Below are 26,793 nucleotides of genomic sequence, written 5' to 3' on the forward strand. Positions count from 1 at the left end.
CATAAACTCTCGGTGGATTAAAGACTAACTTTGGTGTCATTCACAGATTGCCCACAAATACAAATGATAGTTGACAAATGCAAATGAAGAATGCTGTCTCCAGAACCACAGAGAGGAATGGGCCACCTGCAAGGGAGTATCTCTGAATAGATTTGAATCTCCACCCACCCACCCAGCCACCTGCTCTGCCTTTGGGTCTGACCAGCAAATAGTCACCTCTTGGATTCAGGTGCACATATATCCCAGACCTTAAAGCCCGTGCATATCTCCAGGTGGTCCTGTGGAAATCTGCAAATGCAAGGCAGGACAGTTCCTTTTGAATGGGAGCCTGGGAAGCAAAGCGGCAGAGGCAACAGGAGTCACATGGCAGGGGCAGAGAGAGGAGAGACTGGTACCACAATCCCTTTAGGAGGCAGTGTATTTTGTCTTTGACATCAGTCAACACATCCTTCTTGAGAAGCTCCCATGAGCTGAGCACTATGCTAGATGCTGAAGCTTGGTGCAGTCTTCCAGATTGACAACATTTGATAAGAATGTGGATTCTTTGACCAATATGATTTTCAAGCACTTAACTAATTCAGAGTCTAGAAGCTCCCTGGCGGCTCAGCGGTAAAGAATCCGCCTGCCAGTGAAGGAGACCAGGGTTCGATCCTTGGGTCAGGAAGATCCCCTGGAGAAGGAAATGGCAACCCACTCCAGTATTCTTGCCTGGGAAATCCCACAGACAGATTATCCTGGAGGGCTACAGTCCGTGGGGTCGCAAAGAGTCAGGTATGACTTAGCAACTAAATAAATAAAAACAATCCAGAGCCACATTCACCTACATTCATGCAAATATATTAAATGGCCCCATCTCTATGGACTTCTTTGTTGTAAGTAGCAACTTTACTTGCCCATATATGAGCTGACCTGCATGACCTTTTCAGAAAATACAAAGTGAATCATCAGGTTTGCACCGCTGAGGACTGTGAAACTAAGTTTGCCATTTCTTTTTGCATCGATCATGACATCTGTTGACTAGACCTTAGAAGATTCTGGAGACAGTGATGGCATAAGGATAGGAAAAGCAACAGAATAGAAGAGGGATGGGAAACGCATCTGATAAATTTTGCAATTTATCAAAATAAAAATTATAGAAGGGGCACTTTACAATTTATCAAAGTATAAGCTTGAGCACCTCGGATCTCATTCAATTCTCATTAAAAACACTATAAAGAAGGTCCACTGTCGGCATTTTACAGTTAAAGAAACAGAAATTCAGAGAACTTCAAGAATTTGCCCAAGTCTTCAGAGCTAAGATGTGAAATCCAGGTAAGTCTGGCTGCGCAGCTAATGTTTATAAAAATAAAGCTGACCTTTATGAATGTCTACTATGAGCCAGCTTACTAGGCTAAATGTTTTAATCCAATCCTAACAGTTGCCCTGTGAAATTGGCACTACCCTTGCCTCTATGTTTCAGATAAGGAAACCAAGGTACTGGAGTCAGGTAATTTGCCCAGGACCCCACAGCTGGCAAGCGGAAGTGCCTGATTCAAATGGAAGCTGGAGTCTCAGCCTGTATCCCTACCCTACACCACCTTTCCGGGGAACTGGGGGCCCCCATTGTCCCTCATGCTGCAGGAGCATGATTACAGGACTCATCCTGGCTCCCCATGACGGAAGTCGTTCCTAGGACCACTGCCCCAGTCCTGTCCCGAGTGCCTGGGGAGAGAGGCTGTGCTGTTGCTTAGTCAGTCAGTCATGACTGACTCTTTTGCGACCCCATGGATTTGCAGCCCGCCAAGCTCCACTATCCATGGGATTTCTCAGGCAGGAATACTGGACTGGGTTGTCATTTCCTTTTCCAGGGGTTCTTTCTGACCCAGGAATCCAACTCGTGTCTCCTGCATTGCAGGTGGATTCTTTACCACTGAGCCACCAGGGAAGCCCATGTATGGGCTGTGAGTTCCACTTATAAAAACCCCTTCTCTCCTTGGGAACATTATATCTAATGTTTGGATCGAAGATCCATTGATTTAAGCTTGCCTCACTTTGCAGACACGGTGCGGCTGTGGTCTTTATACTTGCTGACCTCCTTTGATGCAGACACACTGGGCCATGGTTCACCTGTTCTTGATCACGCTTTCCACCCTACCCCTACCCCCAATCCCAGAGTTTCCCTGTCTCTGAGCAGTCAATCCGATTTGTTTAGGAAGAGGCTTTCTCTGCCAGCATCACTTTGAGACACTATCTAAACTCCCATATTCAGGTTTCCAGTCTTGGCTATCTCCAGAGAAACTAGAGAGCCAGCATAATAGAGCTGGGCCCCCAGGGAAGAAAGAGAAGGGAAAATGTCCCCACAATTCCCCCCACCCCTCTCATCACTCGCCCCCACTCTTGCTAAGATGTCTCACACTTTCATTCCCGCCATGCCAGACAGCAAACTTCCTGCTCTCTAAGGATTTTGTGAGTCAATGCCACTGGCCTCCTTTCCATCCTTGAAAGGGGATCCTGATTTTCACAGCCCGGTGTTGTATTTATGTTCCTTTGAAGCCTGATTGTGAGCTTGTGTTTTTTAAGATAAAAGTATTTAATTTCGTTGGAATTCACCGACTACCTTTTTGTCTGGGTATTGCTCTGCAAAGCCTTAGGTAATACAATCCCCTTGAATGGGGATGTCGGCCCCTGTGAGTGGCTAGCGATATTTCTTTTTATAGGAGTTGAGTGAGAAAATAAATAAAATGAGTGCTTTTGAAAAGACAAGGCAGAAGAAAATGAAGCAGCTTGGAATGAAGCCTGCTTCTTTTTGTAATGCTCCTGTCCTCCACATGATCTGTGTTTTTCAGCTGTGTATGCAGGTAACCGAGTTATAAACTGAGTTATAGGCAGGGAAAGAAATGGGGATAGATGAAGCCAAGGGGTAATGTTGTGGTTCTCATCAGAGCCAAGGAAGACCTGGCAAAAAAAAAACAACTCAGATTGGTGGCATCAGCCCAATGTTAGGATTCTTCTCTGGAATTTGGCAGCGATGCTGGAGCTATAATATTGGATTAGAAGTGGAGTAGCATCAGATCCTTTTCTTTAAAATATATCACATTTTAATAGGATAACACAGTAGAAAAAGGATTATGCCAGGCACCGTGACTGTCTGAAACATCCTAATTGATGTCACTCTCAGCTTCAGAGGTCTGTGAGATAAGGATCCCCTTCAAAGTTCCCTCCACCTCCATCCCTCTCAGTCTGCTCCGTCTTCTCCTCCTTCCTTTAGGTCCATTTGGAAGCCAAGGGATTCCAATCAATAAAAGAAAGATCTCCTAGGAGCTGCTTTGGAAAGTAAATGAAAAGGACTGCCCTTTGTTCAATTTGAGATGCAAGAAAAAACATGGTCCTGCGGCTCCCTTCCGGGCCCCCACGAAAGACTTCAAGGAAGAGAGCTTCCAGGCCATGCTGGCTCCTGTTCTTCTGCCACAGGGGAGGGGAGGTCTGTCAAGCAGTGAGTTATATCCTGGAAGTCGGATGGCTAATTTGTCACACACTAACCAAGCAGTGGCTCCAGTCCTTCCAGGTTAGTGCTTCTGGCCTGGCTTGGCAGAGGTCACGTGGACTTTTACTCAGCCAGAAAGCCTTTCAGCCTCTCTGAGTAATGTCTGCTTGGGTTTCAGCCATGGCAGAAATGGGGTCAGTGCGTTAAACTGGCACCAGCTGCTGTGGCTGGGCTGGGAACTGAAGCCCCGGCTCTTACGCTGATTTGCACAGCATCTCCCACACAGCCCCTTCTTGGACCACACCGGTGATTAATACGGCTCCCCCTCTTGTACTCAAGGACGACTGAAAGGAGGCAAGACAGCATCAGCTGGTTGATAGAACCCAAGCATCTTCTGAAGCACATGCGACCTGGGCAAGGATGACTTCCACTGTTTATTTTCCCTCTTCATCTGCTCAGTTCTCTTCTCCGTGCCAGGGAACATTCAGTCCCCAATTGCAGAGTGGGGAGAAGCCTCTTGCTCACTTCTTTCCATCTTCCCTGGAAGCCTGCTTTCCCTGTATCTCTCCTCCATCCATTCTGAGCTCTGCTGTCAGACAGTCTTCTTAAAACCTCTGTGGAATGGGGAAGAATATCCCAAGCCAACCGCACTGCAAAAACAACAACTTAATTTTCCTATAAAAGTACCAAATGTCTACCTCAGGCTTCTGTTTTCACCTGATTGCCAGAAACAGATTTCTTTATGTTTAAATTTCACGTTTGCTGCTGCTGCTGCTAAGTCGCTTCAGTCATGTCTGACTCTGTGCAACCCCATAGACGGCAGCCCACCAGGTTCCCTCATCCCTGGGATTCTCCAGGCAAGAACACTGGAGTGGGTTGCCATTTCCTTCTCCAATGCATGAAAGTGGAAAGTGAAAGTGAAGTCGCTCAGTTGTGTCCGACTCTTAGCGACCCCATGGACTGCAGCCTACCAGGCTCCTCCACCCATGGGATTTTCCAGGCAAGAGTACTGGAGTGGGATGCCATTGCCTTCTCCGAAATTTCATGTTTACACTCAGTTAAATACAGTGTTATCTCTGTTCCCCTTTCACTTCTGGATATATTTCAGGTCTGAGGTTGGCAAGGAGATGATGTCATGGGGGTGGAGTTAGGCGTCCTGTCCTAATGCTGGATTCGACTTAGATTTCCAATATCCTTGTCTGGGACCCTGGAAAATGCAGGCCTGTCCCTGTGACCTCTCTGCCCCTGGTCCCTACCTGCGATCTCTCATGCCCCCCCACTCCATGCAGCATGACACATATTTCTGGGGTCTGCCAAACTCTGGAAGCAAGCAAAAATCTCTTTGCCTCTAGGCATTACCAACAAATCCAGAGTTCTCTCTGGTACTCTCCACCTCTCAGCTAGACATCAGGCTCCTTCTCAGGGCCCCTCCAAATTCTAACACATCCATTCCTGCTCAGAAACTCCCTGTCTCAGGAGGGCACTTTTTTATCTGGTTTGCAGCCTGGGTGGCCTGGGTCTTTGAAGTTCTAGTGCCAGCTTTACACCAAGCTTCTTTTCAGGTACTGGCCTTCTGTATTCCAAAATACTTTTTAGCAAATCAAACACCTTGACTTCTAAGAACACCGTGTCTGCTGAGTTGGAACAGCTTCTTTTAGAACTTAAAGGCAGTATCTCCTCTCTGTTCCTCCCAAGGCAATGACTGTCCCCTGGGACCATGAATGCCACTGACAGGTCAGAGCTCCATCCACGACACCTGCTTTCTTGATGCCCCATCTCATGCCAGAACTGTTGAGGTCTGCCACCAACGTCACCAACTCGGTCCAGTGTGCTCATGGTGTGCCAAGGTGCATGCAGAGCTCTGGGGTGTTCCTAGGACATCTTCCTAGACACAATTTTACCCAGGGTTTAGGCCAGAAAAGGGTTTTTCCATTACATAAACATGCCCATATTCGGCTATCAGATGCAAAACTCACACGTGTTTTTAGGACAAAACAGAAGACTTTAAGGATATTCCAAACATGTCGGTCTGTTTGAGACACTTGTGACTGTGTCCCCAGACCCCCCAAAAGTCCATACTCAGTCCCCTCTGCGGCTCATCTCTTCCATGGGAAAGGCTGGGACACTGGTCTGCTGTCCACACGCCTTCACCCACTTCTCAATGTCCTCTTAACTCCAACCTCACCCTGCTTTTTGAATCTAATTCCTGAGTGTGGCAGCTGCACTCCATCATCTTCCTAACGCTGTGACTTCCCCGGGCTTCCCTGGTGGCTCAGTGGTAAAGAACCTGCCTGCGAATGCAGGTAACTTGGGTTCAATCCCTGTTGAGCCTGTGCTCTAGAGCCCAGAAGCCGCAACTACTGAAGTCCATGTGCCCTGGAGCCTGTACTCTGCCACAAGAGAAGCTGCTGCAGTGAGAAGCCCATACACAACAATAGAGAAAAGCCCGTGCAGCAGTGAAGACCCAGCAGAGCCAAATAAATAAATAAAATGAAAATAAATAAAGCTGTAACTCCTAATGGATCTTTCATGGTCCAGGCCCCATGTCTCTGTAAACCTTCCCTGAATATTGCTCAGAAGTATTGCCCTGGGGCTTCATAATACCTTCTGTCCAGCTCTATGGAAGCATCTCTGCATTGTGACTGTTACAGAGATGATCTGTGCCTCTCTCTAGGTGCTAAGCCTCTTGAGGGCAGGGCCACGTCTTATTGCTTTTGATACTTTTGGAGCCCAGCACAGTGCCTGATACACAGTGGTCTCCACTGTTTGTTGGAGGCAGTGGGGGCTCTGTAAACACTTTCCATCCACTGCCTGGATGTCAGGGCTGTCTGGAGGAAAACAGACTTAGGAAGTAGGACCAGTCTGTAGGTCCTTGAGATGATGGCTGATTCATTCATTCCTTTCCATTCCTTGCATCAAGTACTGATGAAATGTCAAATGATATGCTGGTCACCGGGATAGAAAAATACAAACGACACAGACCCTGTCCTTAAGGTTTTCACAGTCCATAGGGAACAACTATTAACAGAAAACTAATGTCCTATGTGTTGAAGAAGAACTACGTAGCCTGAAGGAATACAGGGTGGACAGATGCACTTGTGGACACTATTCAGACCTCAATTGCTTATTTAGATAAAAAATTTAGAATAAAATCACTTCTCATTTCCTTTGAACCAGGTGCCCTGCTAAGCATTTAACATGATTTATCTCATTCGATCTCTGCAATAGCCCAAGGAGGGTCATTATTATTTTTAGCTCTGTTTTCCAGAGAAGGAAACTAAGGCTTAAAGACATTTTACAGTGTAAATAACAAGGCCATCTATGGAGCAGAGTCCCCTTGACCCACTATTCATGATTTTGAGCCCTGTCCACACTGCCTCAGGGGAGAGAACCAACATAGTGGCGGTCGGCAGAACAAACAGGTGTGCAGGGAGCAAAAGTTTGATAAGCTCCATTCTTGGGCAGTGGGGGGATTCCACTGGACTTTGGGTGAAATCGTGAATGGGACAGAGATGATCTAAATTGAGGTCCCTGAGTGAAAACCGTAAGGTCCCAGCTCCTTTTCATTATGTCCTTGCCGATCTGCTGCCCTCCAAATGTTCCTCTATAGATTACTGGTGAAAATAAACGCAAGCAAATACTAACTGCCAGGGGCTGGGTTTAGCAGTCAGGGATGAAAGGGGAAACTGGAGAGTTGGGATAACTCAGTAGTAAGTCTCGAGGGGAAACCAGGCTCCAAAAGATCAAATAGGATCAGGTTTACAAAGGGAAGGAAAGCGGGGGACCTCACCACCAGTGACAAGGAGAAGAGGAGGGAGGCTTGGAGCAGCCAGAGCTAGTGGGGTCCCTGCAGCTCTCTGAGCCCTTGCTCTTAGCCACCCCTGTTTTGATCAGTCCCCCTCATCTATAGCCTCCCCGCATCCCCATGTATGTCCAGTCAGCTGTCAGAGTCAGGAACAACTCTACAGAGTGGAGAGCTCTGGGAGTGAAGGCTACCCAGGAAACCATCACAGCAGTGTCATTCAGCACCTTAGTGTGGCCCAGGGGGACGGTGAGTGGTGTCTTCTGACAGCTGTCAGTCAGTGGCTCTAATCACACATCCCACAAACTTTCCCTGAGTGCCCATTATGTGTCAGTTTCTGCAGGGAAGGCCAGGGACATAGAGCAGAGGAGACAGGTCCACTCTAAGGGGCCATTGACCAGGCAGAGGACACCAAGAGTTGCAACGCAGCATGTTGAGTGATCAATCCAAAGCCACAGAAGGCACCCAACCCACTGTGGGAGGGAGAGGGCTGGAGGAGGATCAAGGGCTTTTAGAGTGCCAGAAACCTGGACATCTCTCCTGTTTCACTCTGGGTCCCAGGTCCACCTCTCTGTTTCTATTTTAAATTATTCCAGATCAGGACTTCCCTAGTGGTCCAGTGGTTATGATTCTGTGTTTCCACTGCAGGGGGCACAGGTTTGATCCCTGGTCAGGGAACTAAGATCCTGCATGCTGCAAGGTGCTGCCAAAAAAAAAAAAAACAAAAAAAAAACTGATATTCTAAATGACTAAGGGCTGCTCCTGTATTCCTGAACCCTCTCCTTGCAGGATCAAGATGCACACGGAGACACTTAGGAGCACAAAGTCACTCCCTCACTGTCTCATCCTGGATAATCACTCACGCTGAGCCAAGAGGGGAAGTGCAAGGATCATCCATTTTACTCCTCTGCTGCCTCCCCGGGGGACAGCGTGTATAGGTAAACTTGCTACATATTTTAGCAAGGCTGCAGTAGATCACTGGGGTGACCAGATGATTTATTGCTCAAACCAGGACATTTGGAGAATGAAAGGGCATTCTAAAAATAACTAACAGGCATTAACTGATCTACAGCAGATACGTAGTCCGAGACTGTTCCGGGTGAGCCAGGGTGTATATTCCCCGGACAGAAAATGCTGCGTGTTCAGGACCCTCGCACAGGTGTGCTAAGTGGTTTCAGTCATGTCTAACTATCTGCGACCCCATGGACTGTAGCCTGCCAGGCTCCTCTGTCCAAGGGGTTCTCCAGGCAACAACACTGGAGTGGGTTGCCATCTTCCAGGGGATCTTCCTGACCCAGGGATTGAACTCATGTCTCCTGTAACACCTGCATTACAGGCAGATTCTTGACCGCTGAGCCACAGGGGAAGCCCCGCCTCAACTTCACGGCAGTCAGTGACTGCTCTCTATCCAGCTGGATTTAGCATTCATTCATTCATTCAATACAAAATCCATGTGCCAGGCCCAGTGGACAGCCCTGTGAGGAAGACACACTCTGCCCTCATGGAATTTATGTTCTAGAAGAGGCAGAAAGTAAACAGATTAATAGAAAATAATAATATCAGGTAGTGACAAAGTCGGAAAAGAGAAATAAAGCAGTTAAGAGGAGGGGGAGAGGTATGCAGGGTGGGGACTTGATGGCCCCTCTGAGGGAGCTTCTGAAGGAGCAGGCTTGGGGAGCAGGAAGAAAACGCAGGGAAGAGATCAGGTAGGGTCGGGAGTCATAGAAAGCTTGAGTTTTATTCTGAGTGAGATGGGAACCATTGGGAGGTTTGTCAGGCCAAAGCTGCAATCTCTTTTCTTCCCGTTTGGCTGCACCTCACAGCATGAGGAACTTCCTTGACCAGGGATCGAACCCACACTCCTTGCAGTGAAGGGGCAGAGTCTTAACCATTGAATCGCCAGGGAAGCCCCCAAGGCTGCAATCTTATGTACGTCTTAAAAAGAATGACCTTTTTAAGGCTCCTGGTGGAGAGAACACTGTGTGTGTGAGTGTGGAGTCACTTCAGTTGTGTCTGACTCTGTGACACTATGGACTGCAGCCCCCCAGTCTCCTCTGTCCTGGGATTCTCCAGGCAAGAATACTGGAGTGGGTTGCCATGCCCATCTTCCCGACCTAGGGATTGAACCTGAGTCTCTTACATCTAACTTGCACTGGCAGGTGGGTTCTTTACCACTAGCGCCACCTGGGAAGCCCTGGAGAGAACACTGAAGAGGAGCAAAAATGGGAAAAAGAAGCCAGGCTGTTGTAATCGTGCGGTTGTGGAGTGCCAGGGACACAGGCCACAGTGGAAGAGGTGGTGCTGGAGCAGAAGTGATTGGACTTGAGATGCGTGGCAGGGTTAGCATCTGTAGAGCTTGGGAGCAGGCGGGAGTGGATACCCTACAGGGAGCCGAGATCTGGGGACAGGGCTGACCCTCGCCGATCCCAGCCTGGCCCTGGGCTCCTTTCGAGGCTTGTTTTCAACCTGCAATGACCTGGGATTTGGAAGCCAGAGATAAGCAGCTGTGGTCTCCCAGGCAGGAGGGGGGGCCCCGGCTGCCCTTACCTTTGGCTCTGTGATCCTCCTCCTTGGGGCACTTGCCCCCTTCCCACCACTTGCGCTTCAGGATTTCCAGGCGGTTGTTCTCCTGCAGCTGGAGAATGGCCAGATCAAACTCGTCCCGAAAGACGGAGCCTGGGGGTCACAGGAGAGCCCGAAACACAGGACGTGAGTGCCCCGTCTGCATCTCTCTGCTCCCCAGCCAGGTCTCAACCTCCTTGCCACCCCCCACCACCCCGCCCATGTAGCACAGGAGGGGAGGGGCTGGGGTCCCCGCAGGAGCACGGCTCTCCACTGTGCTCAGGCTGGGACTCTCCGTGGAGAGGACTGTATTCTGGCCCCAAGTGGGGCACCAGGTATTTCTACTTCCCTTCTCTCCATGCTGACTGGCACACCCAGCCCATGGCCAAGACCCCACTGTGGGTCAAGTGACAGACAGCTGTGCCTCCCACCTCCCCATCCAGGCACCACTGCGTTCTACCTGGGTGAACCCATGGGCATGCGGGGAACTGGTTGCAAAAGCTTCCCATCTGCCTGCCTCTGGGAGGCCAAGCAGGGACATCTTCTGTGACACAAACCTTGCTACCCATCAGCTGCCTACTCTCTACTTTATTTAAATTAGTTTCTCTGCCATTTGTAACTCTCACTACATTACACCCAACAACTGTTTACCAGGAGCAGCCATCAATAAGAGAAGAGCCACCCAGAGAGAGGGGTGGCTCTATCTGCATGGAGAACCCATCTGGGGCATCCCCGACCCTCACAGCTGCCCGCTGGGTGCCCCAAAACCCTGACCTTGTCCACCACCCTATCTACATCACTCCCCCCACCTCCTCAAACCGAAGGCTTAGTTGAGTGCAATTCTTTTTTTAATTTTCAAATGGAATACTGTCAAGGAGCTCTGGTCCCGGAATTTAGATTTAATCACAGAAACAGGCTTAAACGAAACCATGGAAAGCTCGATGCCCCAGCCCAGGCTGAGGTCTGAAATCATTAAGAAAAAGCTGCCAAGAAGCTGGAAAGCAACTAAGCTACCCAGGTTCTTGTCTAAGCTCTGTGAAGGGCTGCTGTGGACAGATGGTCTGGGGGAAAGGGCTCTAGTGAAGGATACAGGCAGGAGCTGGAACAAATAGATGCCTGCGCTCAAACTTTCATGCACATTGGAATCCCCTGGGGATTTTGTCAAACCCCGCAGACTCTGATTCAGTGGGTCTGGGGTGGCGGCTGAGAGTGCATTTCTAACAAGCTCCAAGGTAATGCCCTGCCACTGGGCCATGGACTGCCCTTTGACAGGTAAGCAATCAGATCAGTTCCCAAATCTCTTAGGACTCTAACAGCCCATGACTCCATAGATAGAAACTTCCCTGCTATAGATACAACTATGCTTGGGCATTCAAACCCCAAGCCTGCAGCACTGAACGCAAATTGGGTGAATGTCAACAGCACCTCACCTATAGCAGGTACTTAACACACGTCTGAAGTGAATGGCTACTTGAACTAACAGATGGTGTTAGATGGTGAGACTAATGAACACTCCAGGTTTAGAAACAAGTATCTACCCGACAAGGCATTTCGAGCAGTTTTCAAGGCATCTTCAGCCCAATGTCTATAGCACACCAAGTGCCCCAGCAAAGGCTTATTCCGCTTACTCCGTGTTTGCCTACTTAGCTCCTAAACTACCTACCCATCTCCTTCCTTGTTCTGTTTCCCTTAATTTTCCTGGGTCCAGTCACATTGCTTATTTGCTTACGCCCTTACCTCTCACTTAAGAAGGACCCACGTGCTTGTCTTTAGGACCTAAATTTTGTCTTATCAGTCGACTCTGCAGTGCTCTTCCCAGCCTGATCTGAGAACCTGGGCTAACTCATAGTTCACCCTCTCCATCTATCCTGTTTTCTCAAGCTGGGTACCCTTCTGTCAACATGGACTGGGACGCGAAACGCTAGATTTGAGACAGGCACCCTAAGCTCAAGCCCAGTTTCTCTCTCCACCTATTCTGTGACCTTGGACAAGTAACTTATCAACCCTGAATCTCAGTTCTATCCTCTAGGATGGGAAGGACCACATCTACCTTGCAGGTGGAATAAGATTAACACAAGCGGAAACAGCATCACTTCAGACACAGAACCAATGCATTTCCCTCCCCTTTTCATTGGTTACCGATGAGAATTTCTAGTCAGTCAGCTTCATGTCAACTCTCTATAGGTTTTTCCTCTATGAACACTCTTGAAACACCTGACATTTCAGTTAAATATGTTAAATTGCTAGAGTATTATCAAGGTGAACCTTAAGTTCATTTTGCGGTTCACTCCACCATCTTGAAACAAAATGTCAACCTGTAAATTTCTCAAAGGGCCCACGATCTGTAATATTAATGGACTCAATGAAATATGATGCTAAGCGGAGAGTAAGCAGGCACCCTGAGTGAGGCTTCTGGGCTATAGAATTACTAGTGTCAGGAATCACAGGGTTCAAGAGTTGAATCGTGTTACTGCCTATGTTCCTGGGCTTGGTTTCTGAGCAGTCTTTAAGAAGTCATCTGCTTTGATCAAGTAACAGAGGGAATGATGGAAAAGATGAGGAGGGTCTAATGTTTCCCCAAACAGGCTAAGTATGATGAGACACCATGGTGAGACCAGATGATTAGGTTTAACCTTCAAAATAACCCTTTGAGTTAGGTATTAGAAACCTGGTTTTAAAACAAGATGGGCTTCCCTGGTGGCTCAGACGGTAAAGAATCCGCCTGTAATGCAGGAGACCTGGGTTCGATCCCTAGGTCGGGAAGATCCCTTGGAGAAGGGAATGGCAACCCACTCCAGTATTTTTGCCTGGAGAATTCCATGGACAGAGGAGCCTGGCAGGTTACAGTCCATGGGGTCGCAAAGAGTCGGACATGACTGAGCGACTTTCCGTTTAAAATGAGATAACTGAGACTCCGAGAGGTTAAATCACTTGTCCAAGGTCCTGCAGTCAGGAAGCAGGGTGCATTTCCAGATCTGCCTGCCTCAAAGCCATGCTCTTCACAAGACACTGGTATAAGTAAGCCCAGTAATTTATAGAGTTCTGAGTTATGTAATGATCCAGAGAAGGGGTGTAACACTACTATATATAAAATAGATAACCAGCAAGGACCTACTGTATAGCACATGGAACTCTACTCAATATTTTTTAATAACCTATAAATGGAGAGAGTCTGAAAAATATATATATGTCTACTGAATGACTCTGCTATACACCTGAAACTAACACACCACTGTAAATCAACTATACTTAAAAGAAAAGAGAGAGAGGAAGAATTGTGCAAGATCATAGCAAAGATGCATGTACTGTATATCAATCTCCCCACATGATCTGATTTCTTCCATTCCTGCTTCTTTCCCTGCTGCCTGGCACAGGACAATCTTGTCTGAAGTCATGAGTGCCACACGACTCTCCATGGTGTTGGGGGAAGGGTATGTGTCTGAAACACCTGGGAGACATTTCCAGACCTCCGCCACAACCATGGTGAGCAGTTAACGTGCTCTCCCTCACCTTCTGGTGAAGGAGTCATCGGCGAGGGAAGGCCTAAAGCAGGCATTGCCTTTAGAAGGCATAGCTGGGATACCTTTATGGAAGCCAAGCTTCTCTAGCCTCATCAGAGCTACATCAGAGCGCTCCCGCTCACTCTCAGCTATCTACGCTGACTCAGAGTAGAGGGATCCATGAGAGCCACAGATGATTTGAAAGCCATCTCCTCCAATCACATCAGTCCCCTTTCATATTACACCTTTCACCGCGGATGCTAATAGCAAAATTAATTCACTTGAGTCCTACCACCTCCCTTCCACCACTCGTAGAGATGTCAGCCAGCAGAGAAATGATCAAAGAGCAGGAAGCGGAAGGGGAGAGAACAACAGGCCTAAAGAATCCACCAGGGGCATCTGAGTGCCCTTTAGTAATCATGCAATTAATAACTAACAAGGGCTTCCCTGGTGGCTCAGTGGCAAAGAATCCATCTGCCAATGCAGGAGACACAGGTTCTATCCCTGATCTGGCAAGATCCCACTTGTTGCAACTACTGGAGCCTGTGTGCCCTGGAGTTTGTGCTTCACGACAAGAGAAGCCACTGCAATGAGAAGCCCACGCACCGCAATTAGAGAGTAGCTCCTGCTCGCTGCAACTGCAGAAAAGCCTGAGCAGCACTGAGGACCCAGTGCAGCCAAAAATAAATAAACAAAATTATAAAAAATGGAATCAATTAACCCTTCAGTAACTAAGGACTGAGAACTGATCCCTGATGACGTGAAATATGAGGGTTTGCTTTTAAAAAAAAACAAACCTTGAGAATGCCTGCCTCAAGTCACTGAGAAATTGGTTCTAGAAACAGGGGTTGTTGACATGAAGGCTGCCTTCAGTGGTCTGAGCTGCCCTGAGCCTGCCTGGGTGGAGCTACCCGAAGAGGCTGATCCTCTCCTGCATACCGACTGGCATGCCAATCCCATAGCCCTTGGTGTCCAGCAGGCCCCCAATCTGAGTGAGGTTGCAGTTTCGCTGCCGATAGTACTCATTCATGGTGGACTCCAGAAGGAAGGCATAGTTGGAATTCAACACCCTGGCGATCCCCTCCTCCGTGCTCTTCACGAACACACTCGGCTGCTTGGAATACATGTAATTCCACATGCGCTGGTAGGTCTGATAGCGGGAATTCTGGGAAAAAGAACACAAGGAAGCAGGTTGAGGGTCAAAAGCAGACAGTGGTCTGCAAAGGGAGAGCATCCAAGTGGTCCCTCAAATCCTGGTGCTTCCGCTATTCAGTCCCCTCCTTGCCTTCAAGAACCTGTTCCCTTTCATCTCTCAGCTGCCGCTGCTCAATGGCAGGAGGAGAGGGTTGTGATTCTGATACCTTTTACAGAAAGACAGCCCCTGGAGAAGGGAATGGCAGCCCACTCCAGTATTCTTGCCTGAAGAATCCCCTGGACGCAGGAGCCTGCTAGAGTCCATGGGATCGCAAAGAGTCGGACACGACTGAGCGACTAAACATGCACACACACAGAGAAAGACGGAGAAGGAACAGGATCTGAAGGTGCTGCAAACTCCGCCTACTGGTTTGATCATTGCATCTGCCTCATCCACCCTCAAGGGGTCTTCCATTACCAACCTCCACATGCTGACCAAAGTGAGTACGGGTATTCTGGCTGCACCCTCCACAGTCCTTCTGGGAGGCAGAGAGCTCAGATTCATTCTGGACTTCTAAGAGACATTATCCAAAGGATGAATGCCAGCCCTTTTCTATCCACTCTGAACCAGTCCATCATCACATATCCAATGCTGGCTTCTCAGGTACAAATAAGAAGGAGACAGAGATTTCTGGGGGATTATCCAAACCCTATGTCTGCATGATGCCTTCATGGCCCCTGTGCCAGCAGCTTACGTATGGAAAACAGAAAACTGAAGGCCTTGGACTTGTTTCATGTGAAAATGAACTTCTTGGGTCATAGGCTGCTTAGACAATCACAGACTCCAGGGAAATCTGCTTCCCTAGAGATCCTGAAGCCAACACAAACTATTTCTGTGTCTAGCCCAGCTCTGGTTGGCCAGCTAACACGCATTGTGGCAGAATCAGCTCCTGAGCCTTGCAAGGGAAACTCAGAGAAGCCAAAACGGTCCCCATCTGAGATCTATATAGTCTAGGATCAGTGAAACCAGTTCAGCTTAAAAAAGTTCCTTACACTTCATTCATTAGTGTATTACTCCAATCTTGCTTTGTCTAAGTACTACTAATAAAACTTACCCTACAAAAAATTTTTAAAGTGTGCATTAGCCTCATCCTATGCAGTAATATAAGTAAAAGTATAGGTTAGCTTCACCACATATTTTTTCTAATGCTTATTAGAATAAATATGAAACTATTGCAATTAAAAAACATTTCGATCACTAAAATCATCTTAAGCAGCACTAATCATTCATGATCAACACTCAGGGACAAGGCTGGCATTAACCCAATGTTCTGGGGACCTGGTTCCAGGGATATTTTGGGGAGCAAGGGGGAAAATGAGCCCCATGAGGACCTCCAAACTAGGGGTTCAAAAGGGAGGATGAGATGAGGAGAGATGTTTTTATCTCCAGCAGACAAACATCTCAACTTTATCCTGCCCAACTCCCGATGCTGGTGAGCAACCATATGGGTTTACTTGGAAGAAGGTCATGCTGGAGCCTCCGTGAATTGTGCCATACTCTATGGCAGTCTGGTCAGCCAGGTCATCCACTGACTCAATGGGCACATCCATACGCTGCACGGTCAGGAAGGCTGCCAGGTTGGCCGTGTAGGATGAGATGATGATCAGCGTGAATGCCCACCTATGCAGGAAAAGACCAGGAAGTCATCATTGCCTGGGCACACCCAGGAGTCTTAGCCCCCATCCCCATGCTGTGACATGGGAGAGGGCAAGTGGCCCTCTTCTTCTGAAAGAGCCCTCAGCTTAGTGGGGGAAGAGAAAGGAGGCAGGGCATATGATTTCAACAGAAATGAACAGTGCTTGGGAGGGTTGCCTCGAAGAAGACCATGGCTCTCTTTCTCTTATTTCCTAAAGGAGGTGATTATTGGGTTACTACTCAAAAGAAGTGTGTCTGTGAACATGAAACAGCTTGGGAGACAGTGAGCAAAGAGCTAGTGAATGAGCTAAGGGTGTCAGCTCTGGGGGCTCTCTTCAGAGCTACAGCCGGGAAACTTCCCCCACCTCCTGTCCCCTCACGATGCAGTTGACCTTCAGAGGAGCATTGTCATGTACTGAGCACCCATGGAGAGCCACACCCTCCAGCTCCTGTGCTCCCTACAACTCAGGGAAGTGACATTCTTATTGTGACTTTATAGAAGAGGAAACCGAGGCTGAGAGAAGCAAAGTCACGTGGCCAAGTAACACATGGAGAAATTCGTATTCTAAAACCAGTTCCACAAATCGTCAGAGCGGGAGCTCTTCAAGACAAACTGATGACAAGCACCTTTGAGCCGCTGAGAAGTTGGAATTAGAAAACACTCTTACAAAGGTCATGCTATTTCAAAACGGAAGGTTGTTTCATTGGGTAGATCGAACTCATTTAAAATTAGAATAGCTCTGCAGCTCAGGCAGCACACACACTAAAGTCATTAAAACCAGTTTGTTCACTTAAGTAGGTTAAACAGGACTTCTACCATCTGGTCAGCAGTATGGATCTGCTTTCTAATCCATTTGTTTATAGGGGTTCAAAGATATATGTAAGCATAACTGAGGCTGGCGAATTGCCAAATTCTGAATCAGTGGAGTCTGAATTAATGAGGCTTCAGTTCATTACGAAGACATTGCCAACGAAGGCACAGTGTTTGCCACGGGCTGCGGCAGGGCAGCTTGAAGGTGGGTTTGCAAGAGCAGGAAGTCCCCTTAGCCCCTGGCCTGTGCGCTTTCTCCCGGGAGTGAAAGGACAGTTGCACCCATCAACTTGACGGGCACATCACATGCCAGCCCACCAGATCCATGCCCCAGACCACCAGTAAGAGACCTGGTTTTAGTTCTGGCTTTGTCTAATTCCACCTGTGAGACCTTGGGGGAAAGCTACACAATGCCTCTGAGGTCATTTGCTTGACTAATAAATGGGGGATAATAATGCCTGCTTTGTGTTTCCCAGGTGGGACAGTGGTAAAGAATCTGCCTGCCAGTGCAGGAGATGCAAGATACTCAGGTTTGATCCCTGGGTCAAGAAGATCCCCTGCAGGAGGAAATGGCAACCCACTCCAGTATTCTTGCCCGGCAGGCCACAGTCCATGGGGTTGCAGAGAGTTAGACACGACTTAGCAACTGAACACCCTAATAATGCCTGGTTTACCTGTCTTGGATCAGATCAGATAACATGTCATTAGTGACTAATTATTTGTAAAGGATGAGATGAGCATGAGATACAGAGACAAGTAGAGACAGTCCCATTTCATCACAAATGGGATGAAAATCATTTGTCTATCTTCCCTACTGGTGACCTGTAAGTGTCAGGAGTCCCTCCATCCTCAAATTGGCTTTCCTGTTCCTGCCGGAGTTCTTACACCCTCTTGGAAGTTGTTTCTTATGAGCCTCCCCCAGAGGAGGCTGGGGGTGGTGGTGAGTGCTCCCCAGGTGGAGGTGAGCATTCGGAAGTTGCTCTGACCCACGGTTGTTGGTTAATGAGCCCTGGGTGTGGACATGACCTCAGAGCTGGCTGGGGAGGTTCCCTCAACCACACAGCTACACTCTGGCATCTGTTCCACCCTGGACAGCCATGTGGCTGTTTATGCCACTGGTCACAGGGGACGGTTCCAAGAGCCTAAGTAGCTCAGTGCAAGCCCATCACCTCTGCTGAGAAAGCAAATCACACCCACGCTCCCTCCAGAGGGGTCAACAGAGCCTTGCTCCTGTGCCAAGTGGGCATTTTATTGTGAAGCTGGCATTCTTGTTAGAGACATGGTATTTTCTGTCACTTGCTCTGGATGAGGATGCCAGGGTAGGTCATAAAGGCCGGGTCCTCTGACCTCCCACTCTCCAGGGAGCCAACAAACCGAGGCTGTGATTTCATAACCAAGAGCTCCAAGAGGCAGACGGGCACACCAACACCCCTGGGTCAGGCTGGGGAGGGCCGAGCCTCCCTCCCACACACGCTCTGGAGCAGGGTAACCGAGCCACCTGAGGCCAGCTATTTAAAGCCCTCCTGAGTCAGTGGGCTGAGTCAACAGCCTGCAGGACAGGTGGTCCCCTCGGCACTGGGGCAGATGTCCTCTAGGGGAGGGAATTCCTGGAGGTGTGAGCTGACAGGTTAAGGGAGCAGGTAATGGAGCCCCACTTGGCGCCACATGGTAACATGCCCCTTTGGATGGAAAAGCCTGGGTAGAAAGGGATCAAAATCTGCAGCTGACATCTTATCTCCGGGTCTCTGCCCAGATTTCCTGGATTTTTTAGAGGGTTCTGCGACTGTGCCTGCCGAGGTCTCCTTTCTGCCGGGGAACGTGAGGCCAGGCTCCCCATGGTGATACGCTCAGTGACTCCTGGGCCGGATGTGATCATGGGTGAGCATCCTGCCCCAGTGATTTAAATCCCACTGTATTTGTCACTTATCAGTCCCGGCTGTGTTTCCACCTGCTAGGATCAGCCCCAGTCCACTGACTCCCAGGTAACAGTCCAGATGCTCCACCATCCCCAGCATCCTCATCCCTTCCCCTTTCCTCCAGCTTACACAGGCTGAGAAGGAGGGGAGAGAATGAAGGCTATAAGTCCTAAAAGCTGTGATACCAAACCCGAGGTTGGGCTTTTGAGTGAGGACGGAGAACTTGCCTCTCAAGGTTACATCGATATTTCATTTCCCCCCAAAATAAATGGTCTAATAGCAATGATCAGTTCAAACATTTATGTGGCACTTCCACATTTTCAGGGAACTTCCCCACACCTTGAATCATTTCACCCTCTTCCTTTTGCCCTGCCTGATCCAAGGGGAGAAGGAGCTGGCCAACGGCCCTGTGGACCCTGCTGTCAACTTAGACCCCGAGGTCCCGTCCAACTCTGAGCCACTAAGAGCTTGCTTTTTCTATACCTGCTGAGGTGGACACGTCTGGCAGGCCCAGAGGCAGGAGCAGAGGGACAGAACTCCAGAAAGCTGCTGGAGGTGGAGTGATGTGACTTGGGGTTGGTGGGGGGAGGGCCGGGACTTCCTGCTACACCCTGTGCACATTTGCACAAATTTGCACATGACTTCTCAGGCCCTGCCTGTAAAATGCCAGTCATTCTCAGGTCAGGAAGTCATAACTGCAGTGGGCTTTCAAGGCATTTTCTCACCGGGTCTCCTCTTGTGCCTCGGCTCCTCTCTGCATCTCCAAGGTGGGGGAACGGGAAAGGAGAGAAGATGGCACAAAAAGCACCCCCCATTGCACCTCCCCCCACCCCACCCCACCAGCCCTCTGAGCTGGCAGAGGCTGTCCGAGGGCAGAGCTGAGGTTCCTGCCTGCAGGAAGCTGGATCAGGGCTCATCTGAGGACCCCAGGATCTTACCAGACGCCACTGACGCAGCGGGTGGATAAGGCGCGCGGGGCGATGGTAGAGCCCTGCTGCATGAAGCCCCCGACAGGAAACCAGAGGCTGTTGCCCAGGGAGTACTGATTGACAAGGAGGTTGCACCGGCCCTGGGCACACGGGTGGGGGCTGTACCACTCGTAGGGGGTCAGTCTGTGGGAGAAAGGAACACACATCAGTGCCGTGGAGGGTGGGCATAAAGAAGGGGTGCTGGGGGGGTTTGGGGGTGCTCTTCTTCCTGGCCTGACCCCTGGACCTTGGTAGCTGCCTGTGGCCTTGGGCAAGCCAGCTCCCTTCTGTTGGACTATGTTGGCAGTTTTGGAACTTTCTTTAATCAAAGAAACATCTTAATTTTTTCAAAATAAATCAAGTCATGGGGGTGGATGGCTGGGAATTGCTTGTTCTGTCTTTTTTGCTCCCTGGAAGTGACCACAGAGAGAACCCTAGGGCCCCACAGAGCCATGGATTGAAAACTCTCAACCCAGAGTGGAAATTCTCAAAATGTAACTGACATCAGAATCACCAAGAAGGCTTGTGAAAACACAGATCACTGGGCCCCAGCCCTGAAGTGTCTGATTCGCTAAGTCTGGGTGAGGCCTATGAATCTGCAGGTTCCTGGGAGAAGGGGATGCCACTGGTCCAGGGACCGCACTTTGCAAACTACTGACTCCAGTGATTCCCTTTGGCCCTGGTTCTCAACTCTGTCTGTGTTTCAGACGCACCCAGGAGCTTTTAAAAAAATCCCAACACCTGGATTCCATGCCCAGAGGTTCTGATTTCATTTGTCCAGATACGGCCTGGGCCTCAGCATGTCTCAGGGCTCCCTGGATGAGTGCGATGGACACATAGGGTTAACAAGGCACACAGGCTCCTTCGACTGTCCCTCGCAGCCTCACGCTGGCCTCTCTCCCAGCGGTACCTCTAATGTCTCTGATGCCCTAACTTCCTGCCCACCAGACACATGCCCTCCCTCTTCCCCAGCCTGCCTCCCACACAAAGCCTTCCAGCTCTGATGTGGGAGACGCATCTGGACATACGCCAAGAAGGGCAGGTCTGCGTGTTCACGTGATGTCATCATCTTCCCTGGCCTTCCTGTCCCTTCGCTCAGCCTAGGCTGCAGGTGCTATGCTGAGGGGCTGGTTCACATTTCCTTTGCTGCTGCTTGTTCCTGATTACAAGGCCAGTGTGCCATCTCTGGCCCCTGCCTCCATACGTCCTCCTTCCTTCCAGAGACTGTGGGGTTGGATCGTACCCGTGTGGCTTCACCCCAGTGGTTCCCAAGCCTACGGGTGGTTGGATGTGAGCTTCAGAACTACAGATTCCTGGGGCCTCATCCCTAGAGATTCTGAGATGATCTGACTTAGACATTCAAGTTTTTTTAAAGCTCCCTGAATGACTTGGATATCAGCTGGCTTGGGAATGGCTGCCATAGAGCAGTGGTTTTCAAACATCTTTTCCCCTTTAAAATCTTACCCAGAAGTACAATATATGAGAGAGAAAAGTGGAGCTGGTCTGAATGAAGATGAGCTGAGGCTGCAGATCTCCGTGTGCCTAGCCTCTTCACCGCCCCTCCATGTGTCCGCATCTACCAGGAGCCTCCACGTCCCCGGGAATCCAGTTTGAAAGCTATTGCCTGGGCCAGATTACCCTACCCTCAGATATTACTTATATAGGATATTATATGTATTTTGCTGTTGTTGTTCAGTAGCTAAGGCCATGTTGGACTGTGGCACGCCAGGCTCCTCTGTCCTTCACTGTCTCCTGGAGTTTGCTCAAATTCATGTCCATTGAATCAGTGATGCCATCCAACCAACTCATCCTCTGTTGTCCCCTTCTCCTCCAGCCTTCAATCTTGCCCAGCATCAGGGTCTTTTCCAACGAACTAGCTCTTCATATCAAGTGGCCTGTATGTCTGTGTGTGTGTGTGTGTGTGTATACATATTGTATGATATATATGATGTATGATCAGACCTCTAGTACAATTTTTTGGTTAATCTTTTTGTTAATTCTGGATCCTGGGGGGGCAGTGTGTGTGTGAATGTGGATGGCAGGAGAGAGGGGCTGTTTAAGCCCCCAGGGCTGATTGAAAAGCTTCAGACTGTGGCAGGCAGGGTGAAGCGGTCTTGTGTGTGTGTGCGTGTGTATGTATGTATCTGATAACCATGCCCTAATACCACTTCCAGGCCCTCGAGGCCACCTGAGAACCATGACTTTATACACACAGGGGCTCAATCAAAGGGGACAAGAGAGAATTCCAGGGCAGCGGAGCCGAGACTCAGGCAGACAGCTTCCTGTGAGCAGCCGCAGACAGCCCAGCGAAGTGCAGAGCGGACGTGTCAGATGGCATGCCAGCTCCCGCGCCTTACCAGTCGACACTGACAATAGATACTTGACAGTGGCCATGGCTACAGGCCCAAGCAGGGTAGATGGCACCCAAGTGGCACATGCAGCACCCTGTGATGATGACCAGGTTGTAAGCAAGGCCTTTCCCCCTTTAGCTGGATCTCAGGGGTCGGGAACGACTTCCTGAACCTGGCTTTGATCTCCACTGGAAGAGGCATGGACTGGGTGATGCCACGCCTCTTGGGCAGGCTGGGAACTGCCCTAGGGGTTCGTACTCCAAAGATCCTTGGGGCTCCATTTTCATTTTTTAAAATTTATTTTTAACGGGGGGGACATTGCTTTACAATGTTGTGTTGGTTCCTGGTGCGGGTTTGTGTGTGTGTTAGTTGTTTGGTTGTGCTTTGAGAGCCCACTGACGTAGCCCACCAAGCTTCTCTGTCCATGGGATTCTCCAGGCAAGAATACTGGAGTTGGTAGCTATTTCCTTTTCCAGGGGATCTTCCCGACCCAGGGATTGAACCTGGGTCTCCTGCATTGCAAGTGGAGGATTCTTTACCATCTGAGCCACCAGGGAAGCCTGGTCTCCCCTGTACAACGATGCAAATCACCCATAATTATATACTCATCACATCCCTCCTGGGAGTTCCATCTTCTAGCTGGAGGGAGCACAGACTACCCTTGAGCAATGAATAGACATGCTTCTGGGGAAGACCCCATCCCATAGAGGTGGACCGTTCACTACAGAATAGGCCAGCGCTGCCCCTGTAGCCCCGAGGCAGAGGAGAGCAGACGGCTGGACCAGAGCCACTGTCGGCCCCCTAGACTCTTACTCTGAGTGGGTCCTGGCTCCTCTGAGGTGATCAGCTGAGCTCTGAGCAGGAAGCAGGGATCTGCATGAATGACCCTGAACCACGGGAGCTGGCTCTGCCTCTGGATAGTAAGTGGGCTCTCCTGAAGCCCAACTTAGCCTTAGAGAGAAACGACCCCCTCTGCGCATCCTCCTGGGATGTTCCTTGGCTTCTTCCTGGGCTCAGGGACACTCTCTCATGTCCAGGGAGATTGGGGGGGGTGGGTTTCTTCTCCTCCCTGACCCCCAATCTGGACCATGTGTCTCAACACAGAGCTGCTTGCCAATGCTGCTCTCCATCCTGCCCTGCTGCTGCCAGCCGCCCTACATGGTCTCCATTCAACAAGGCAGCTGTGTTTTTACAGACAGACCCGGGCTGGGGAAGGGCCAGGCCCTCTGCAGAGGAGGCCATCTCCCTTGCCTATGTCACCGAGGCTGCCGGTTCCCTACTCTGGATTTGCAGGCTTTGTTTCCTGTCACTCAGCATTTTGTGGCAGGTCCTGGCGAGGACAGATGCCAGGGCAGCCAAAGGCAGAGCACTTAATCAGAGTAGTCTTCCCACCACCTTCCTCCCCTCCTCTCTCTCCCAAGGCAGGGGGCTGGAGACTAGGGAATGAGAAGGGTAAGAGGCAAGGGGCACAAATTCGGACAAGCTCGCCTGTCTGTGTTGTGCATATCAGGGGACAGGCATGTAGATGGATGTATGGGCAGTGCCCGGCTGACAGCCGGGCCGAGTGGCTCGGGTCCTGAGCCCGTCTCCCATTCCTCTGGTTTGGCACCAAGGTCTTCTCCACCTGCCCCCTCCTGCTCCCCACCCCTGCCCATGCAGTTCCCAGAGGTGGACACGAGGTGGCGATGTGAGGACAGGGAAGGGGAGAAGCCAGTACCGAGCCACGAGGAAGAGGACGCAGCTGACGGCCAGATAGGCTAGAAGCATGAAGAGCCAGACGCCCGGAGAAAATGGGTCCAGGAAGGAGAAATAGCCGGGTCTGCGTCCCTGAAAATGGAGACAGAAACGAGATTCATGTATGCATTCAGTCAGCACAGCCCTTGGGCGGGGAGGGCAGAGGGGTTAGTGAGCTGGGAATGGGCCCAGACTGCACTGTCTTGGGTTATGGGTGATTGGTTTAAATGACACGGGCTGAAGGTGTAGAGGGGTCTGCTCTGAAACATCTACGCAGCCCTTAACTCAGTAGATGAAACTAAAGAATGGCTCAAGGCCTCATCACTTCCTAGGATGAAGAAGGCTCTGCGATGGGCAATAGAACAGCCCTCAGTGTCCCTTGTATGCGTCCCCATGTCCTCCAGGGGCAGCGTGGATGGGCTCTGAAGCACCTTAGAGCTGTTGATGTCCGAGGACATGCAGCCTCCTCTGCCACTCACGTCTTTCTTACGAGGATGCTAATTTGATAGGCATCCTTGGTTTTTGGTTTGCAGGGTGATCTCACATACATGTTAACATCTTCTCATGTAAATCTCAAACTGGGTGCTGTGAAGAACCCAGATTCCTATTTTCATTGTATTCAGAAAGAAATCAAAGCCCTAAGGCATTCAAGAGATGTGTCCAAGGTTAGACAGCTCATCAGTGGAAGAACTGGGACTCAAATGCATGCTTGCTGACACAAAGCCCAGGGCATCTGACGCAGCCCACAGTACTGCAGAAAAACATGGTTGTTCCTAGGCCAGGCAGAGTCATGGGAGCCAAAGGATGGAGCCAAGAACCAGCCAGAAAGCTGGGGACAACACTCTTGGTGGGGGCATTTTCTGCAGGAAAGTGAGATGGGATGAGAAGGAAGGAATTTCAGAACCTGCTCCTGGTCTTTAGCAGTGTGGTCTCAGCCAAGTGCACACCCCTCTCCAGACTCCACTGGAGCTGATCTAGATCAAAGGTGATGCCCTGGTGACCTGAAGCCCACAGACCACTTGTTTGTTGACTTGTAGTGTTTACTCATTTTGATAAGCTGTCAACATTAAGTGACTAGGACGTTTCACAGAAAAATCCAGATTTCTGGCTTTAAAAATGGATGATCTGGCTACATTGGGCCTAATTCTCAACCGGCTGGAGCTGAGTGGTGGCTGTTCACTCAAGACAGTGTCCTACTCTACAGCTCCCACTGCTGCCCTGGTCTTGAACCAGGCTGCTTCTTCCACTTACTATGAAACCATTGGAACAGATGCTCCCTAAAGACCATTCTAAATCGAAAATGATATGACTTTATGATTCCAGGAATCTAGGAGGTCTATGGATAGGATAGAAAACCAGTATTAAGCTCAGGAGTGCTATGAACAGGTAAACTTTCAAGTTCAAGGACATATCAGTCATGGCACAACCTGCTGTCAATATCAAGGTATGTCATTTTGTACTGGGGCTCCCAGAGACACCAAGGGGAGCTATCGATGCCAGCACTGAGCTGATCTCAATCAGCTTTCTGGGCTTTTGTTATCCAAGGACAGCCAGACCATGAGATAATGCTGAGAAACTGCAGGTAACAACAGCTGCTCCCAAGGCAGCATCTAAGGAGCAGGAGAGACAATGCTGCAAGGCCCTGTTGTATCTGCACAAACCCCAATTGTGGCTGATTTTCAACTGCTCTTCTGGTGAGTTCTCCATCCCTTCCTAGTGAGCCAACAGACAAATTCCTAAAGCACTTGGGAGTATAATTTTATTCTCCCACTGAGGACATAGTCCAGAGGGTACAGAGTGAAGAAGTCAAAGCTTACCCTCTGCCAGTGGGGCACTGGTTCTTGGATCCTGAAGTCCTTCATCAGTGGTGATAGTGACCCCTGGGGTGGTCTGTCTGAAATTGGATTTCTCTCCCAATGTGGCTTAGACCAGGGAACTGCCCTCTGATACCAAATGCAATTTCTCTGCCTCATGTGTGTTCATGTTGAGCTGCAGAGAACACTCAGGTGACTGGGAAAATAAAACAGCTTGAGGGACAAAGCCCCGTGACGAGGGGAACAGCAGAGAAACAGGGAGAAGACCGTTTGAGTACGTACGGCCCTATCACTATGTAAATTGTCTAACAGGAAGAAGGACGCAAGACCTTCCCTGTTAGTCATTTCCGTGTCCATCACGGACTAACCATGCCTTCACCATCATCCTAAAAGCTGGTGCAGATGCAGGAAGAGACAGACTGAGTCCAGAAGGGGATGAAGATGCTCATTATATCTACACACCTGCTGCAGAAAATCACTCGTTTGGGCCACTCTTGGGGTCCTTCTATCCCCTGGAGCTTCTCTGGGCAAACGTACATGAATTCTACACCTGTCACTCATGACTGCTTCACTCTGTGTCTCCCAACTGAGAGATATCCAGGAGAAAAAAATTCTTCCATTGTTGCTCTCTGAATCTGAAACCCCATTAGATGCTCAATGTCAGAAATCTATACCTGATTATATCACAACGAATGAAATTGAGGAGAATGACAGCACTATTTAAAGCTGCCATATTTGGTTATGGGTGATAACAAGTGATGCACAGCCATGGGAAAAATTCCTGGAGACTTAAGTTATAAAACACAGAGCATCACACAAACAAGGATCAAGACATAAACAGAGCTCCCCTGGAAACATATCAGTCACGTTGGCAAGGCAACATCTGATTCCACGTGTGATTGACTGACGCCAACCAGAAGAGCAAGGAATGGGCAGTCATTTGAGATGTGGGTCTGGGCTTGCACAGACTAGGCTTGGACTGAGCCCAAGCTGTTTTTATGATGCCAAAGAGAAGTATGTTACTTGCAAGGCTCTGAACGCC

At 49.5% G+C, this 26,793-nt stretch overlaps 1 protein-coding gene across 1 annotated transcript in view; it reads right to left on the minus strand.

Moving 5' to 3' along the window:
• GRIK4 (glutamate ionotropic receptor kainate type subunit 4) overlaps positions 1-26,793 on the minus strand; it is a 498,388-nt gene that overhangs the window by 9,938 nt on the left and 461,657 nt on the right. Inside the window, exons 14-18 of the mRNA XM_025266749.3 lie at positions 23,921-24,030; positions 19,823-19,996; positions 15,977-16,142; positions 14,267-14,492; positions 9,813-9,941 (exon numbers count right to left, since the gene is read on the minus strand). Coding sequence (XP_025122534.3) covers positions 9,813-9,941; positions 14,267-14,492; positions 15,977-16,142; positions 19,823-19,996; positions 23,921-24,030 — 805 coding nt within the window. The remainder of the gene's footprint in view (positions 1-9,812; positions 9,942-14,266; positions 14,493-15,976; positions 16,143-19,822; positions 19,997-23,920; positions 24,031-26,793) is intronic.

The sequence above is a fragment of the Bubalus bubalis genome, chromosome 16 (assembly GCF_019923935.1).
Source record: "Bubalus bubalis isolate 160015118507 breed Murrah chromosome 16, NDDB_SH_1, whole genome shotgun sequence".
NCBI lineage: Eukaryota > Metazoa > Chordata > Mammalia > Artiodactyla > Bovidae > Bubalus > Bubalus bubalis.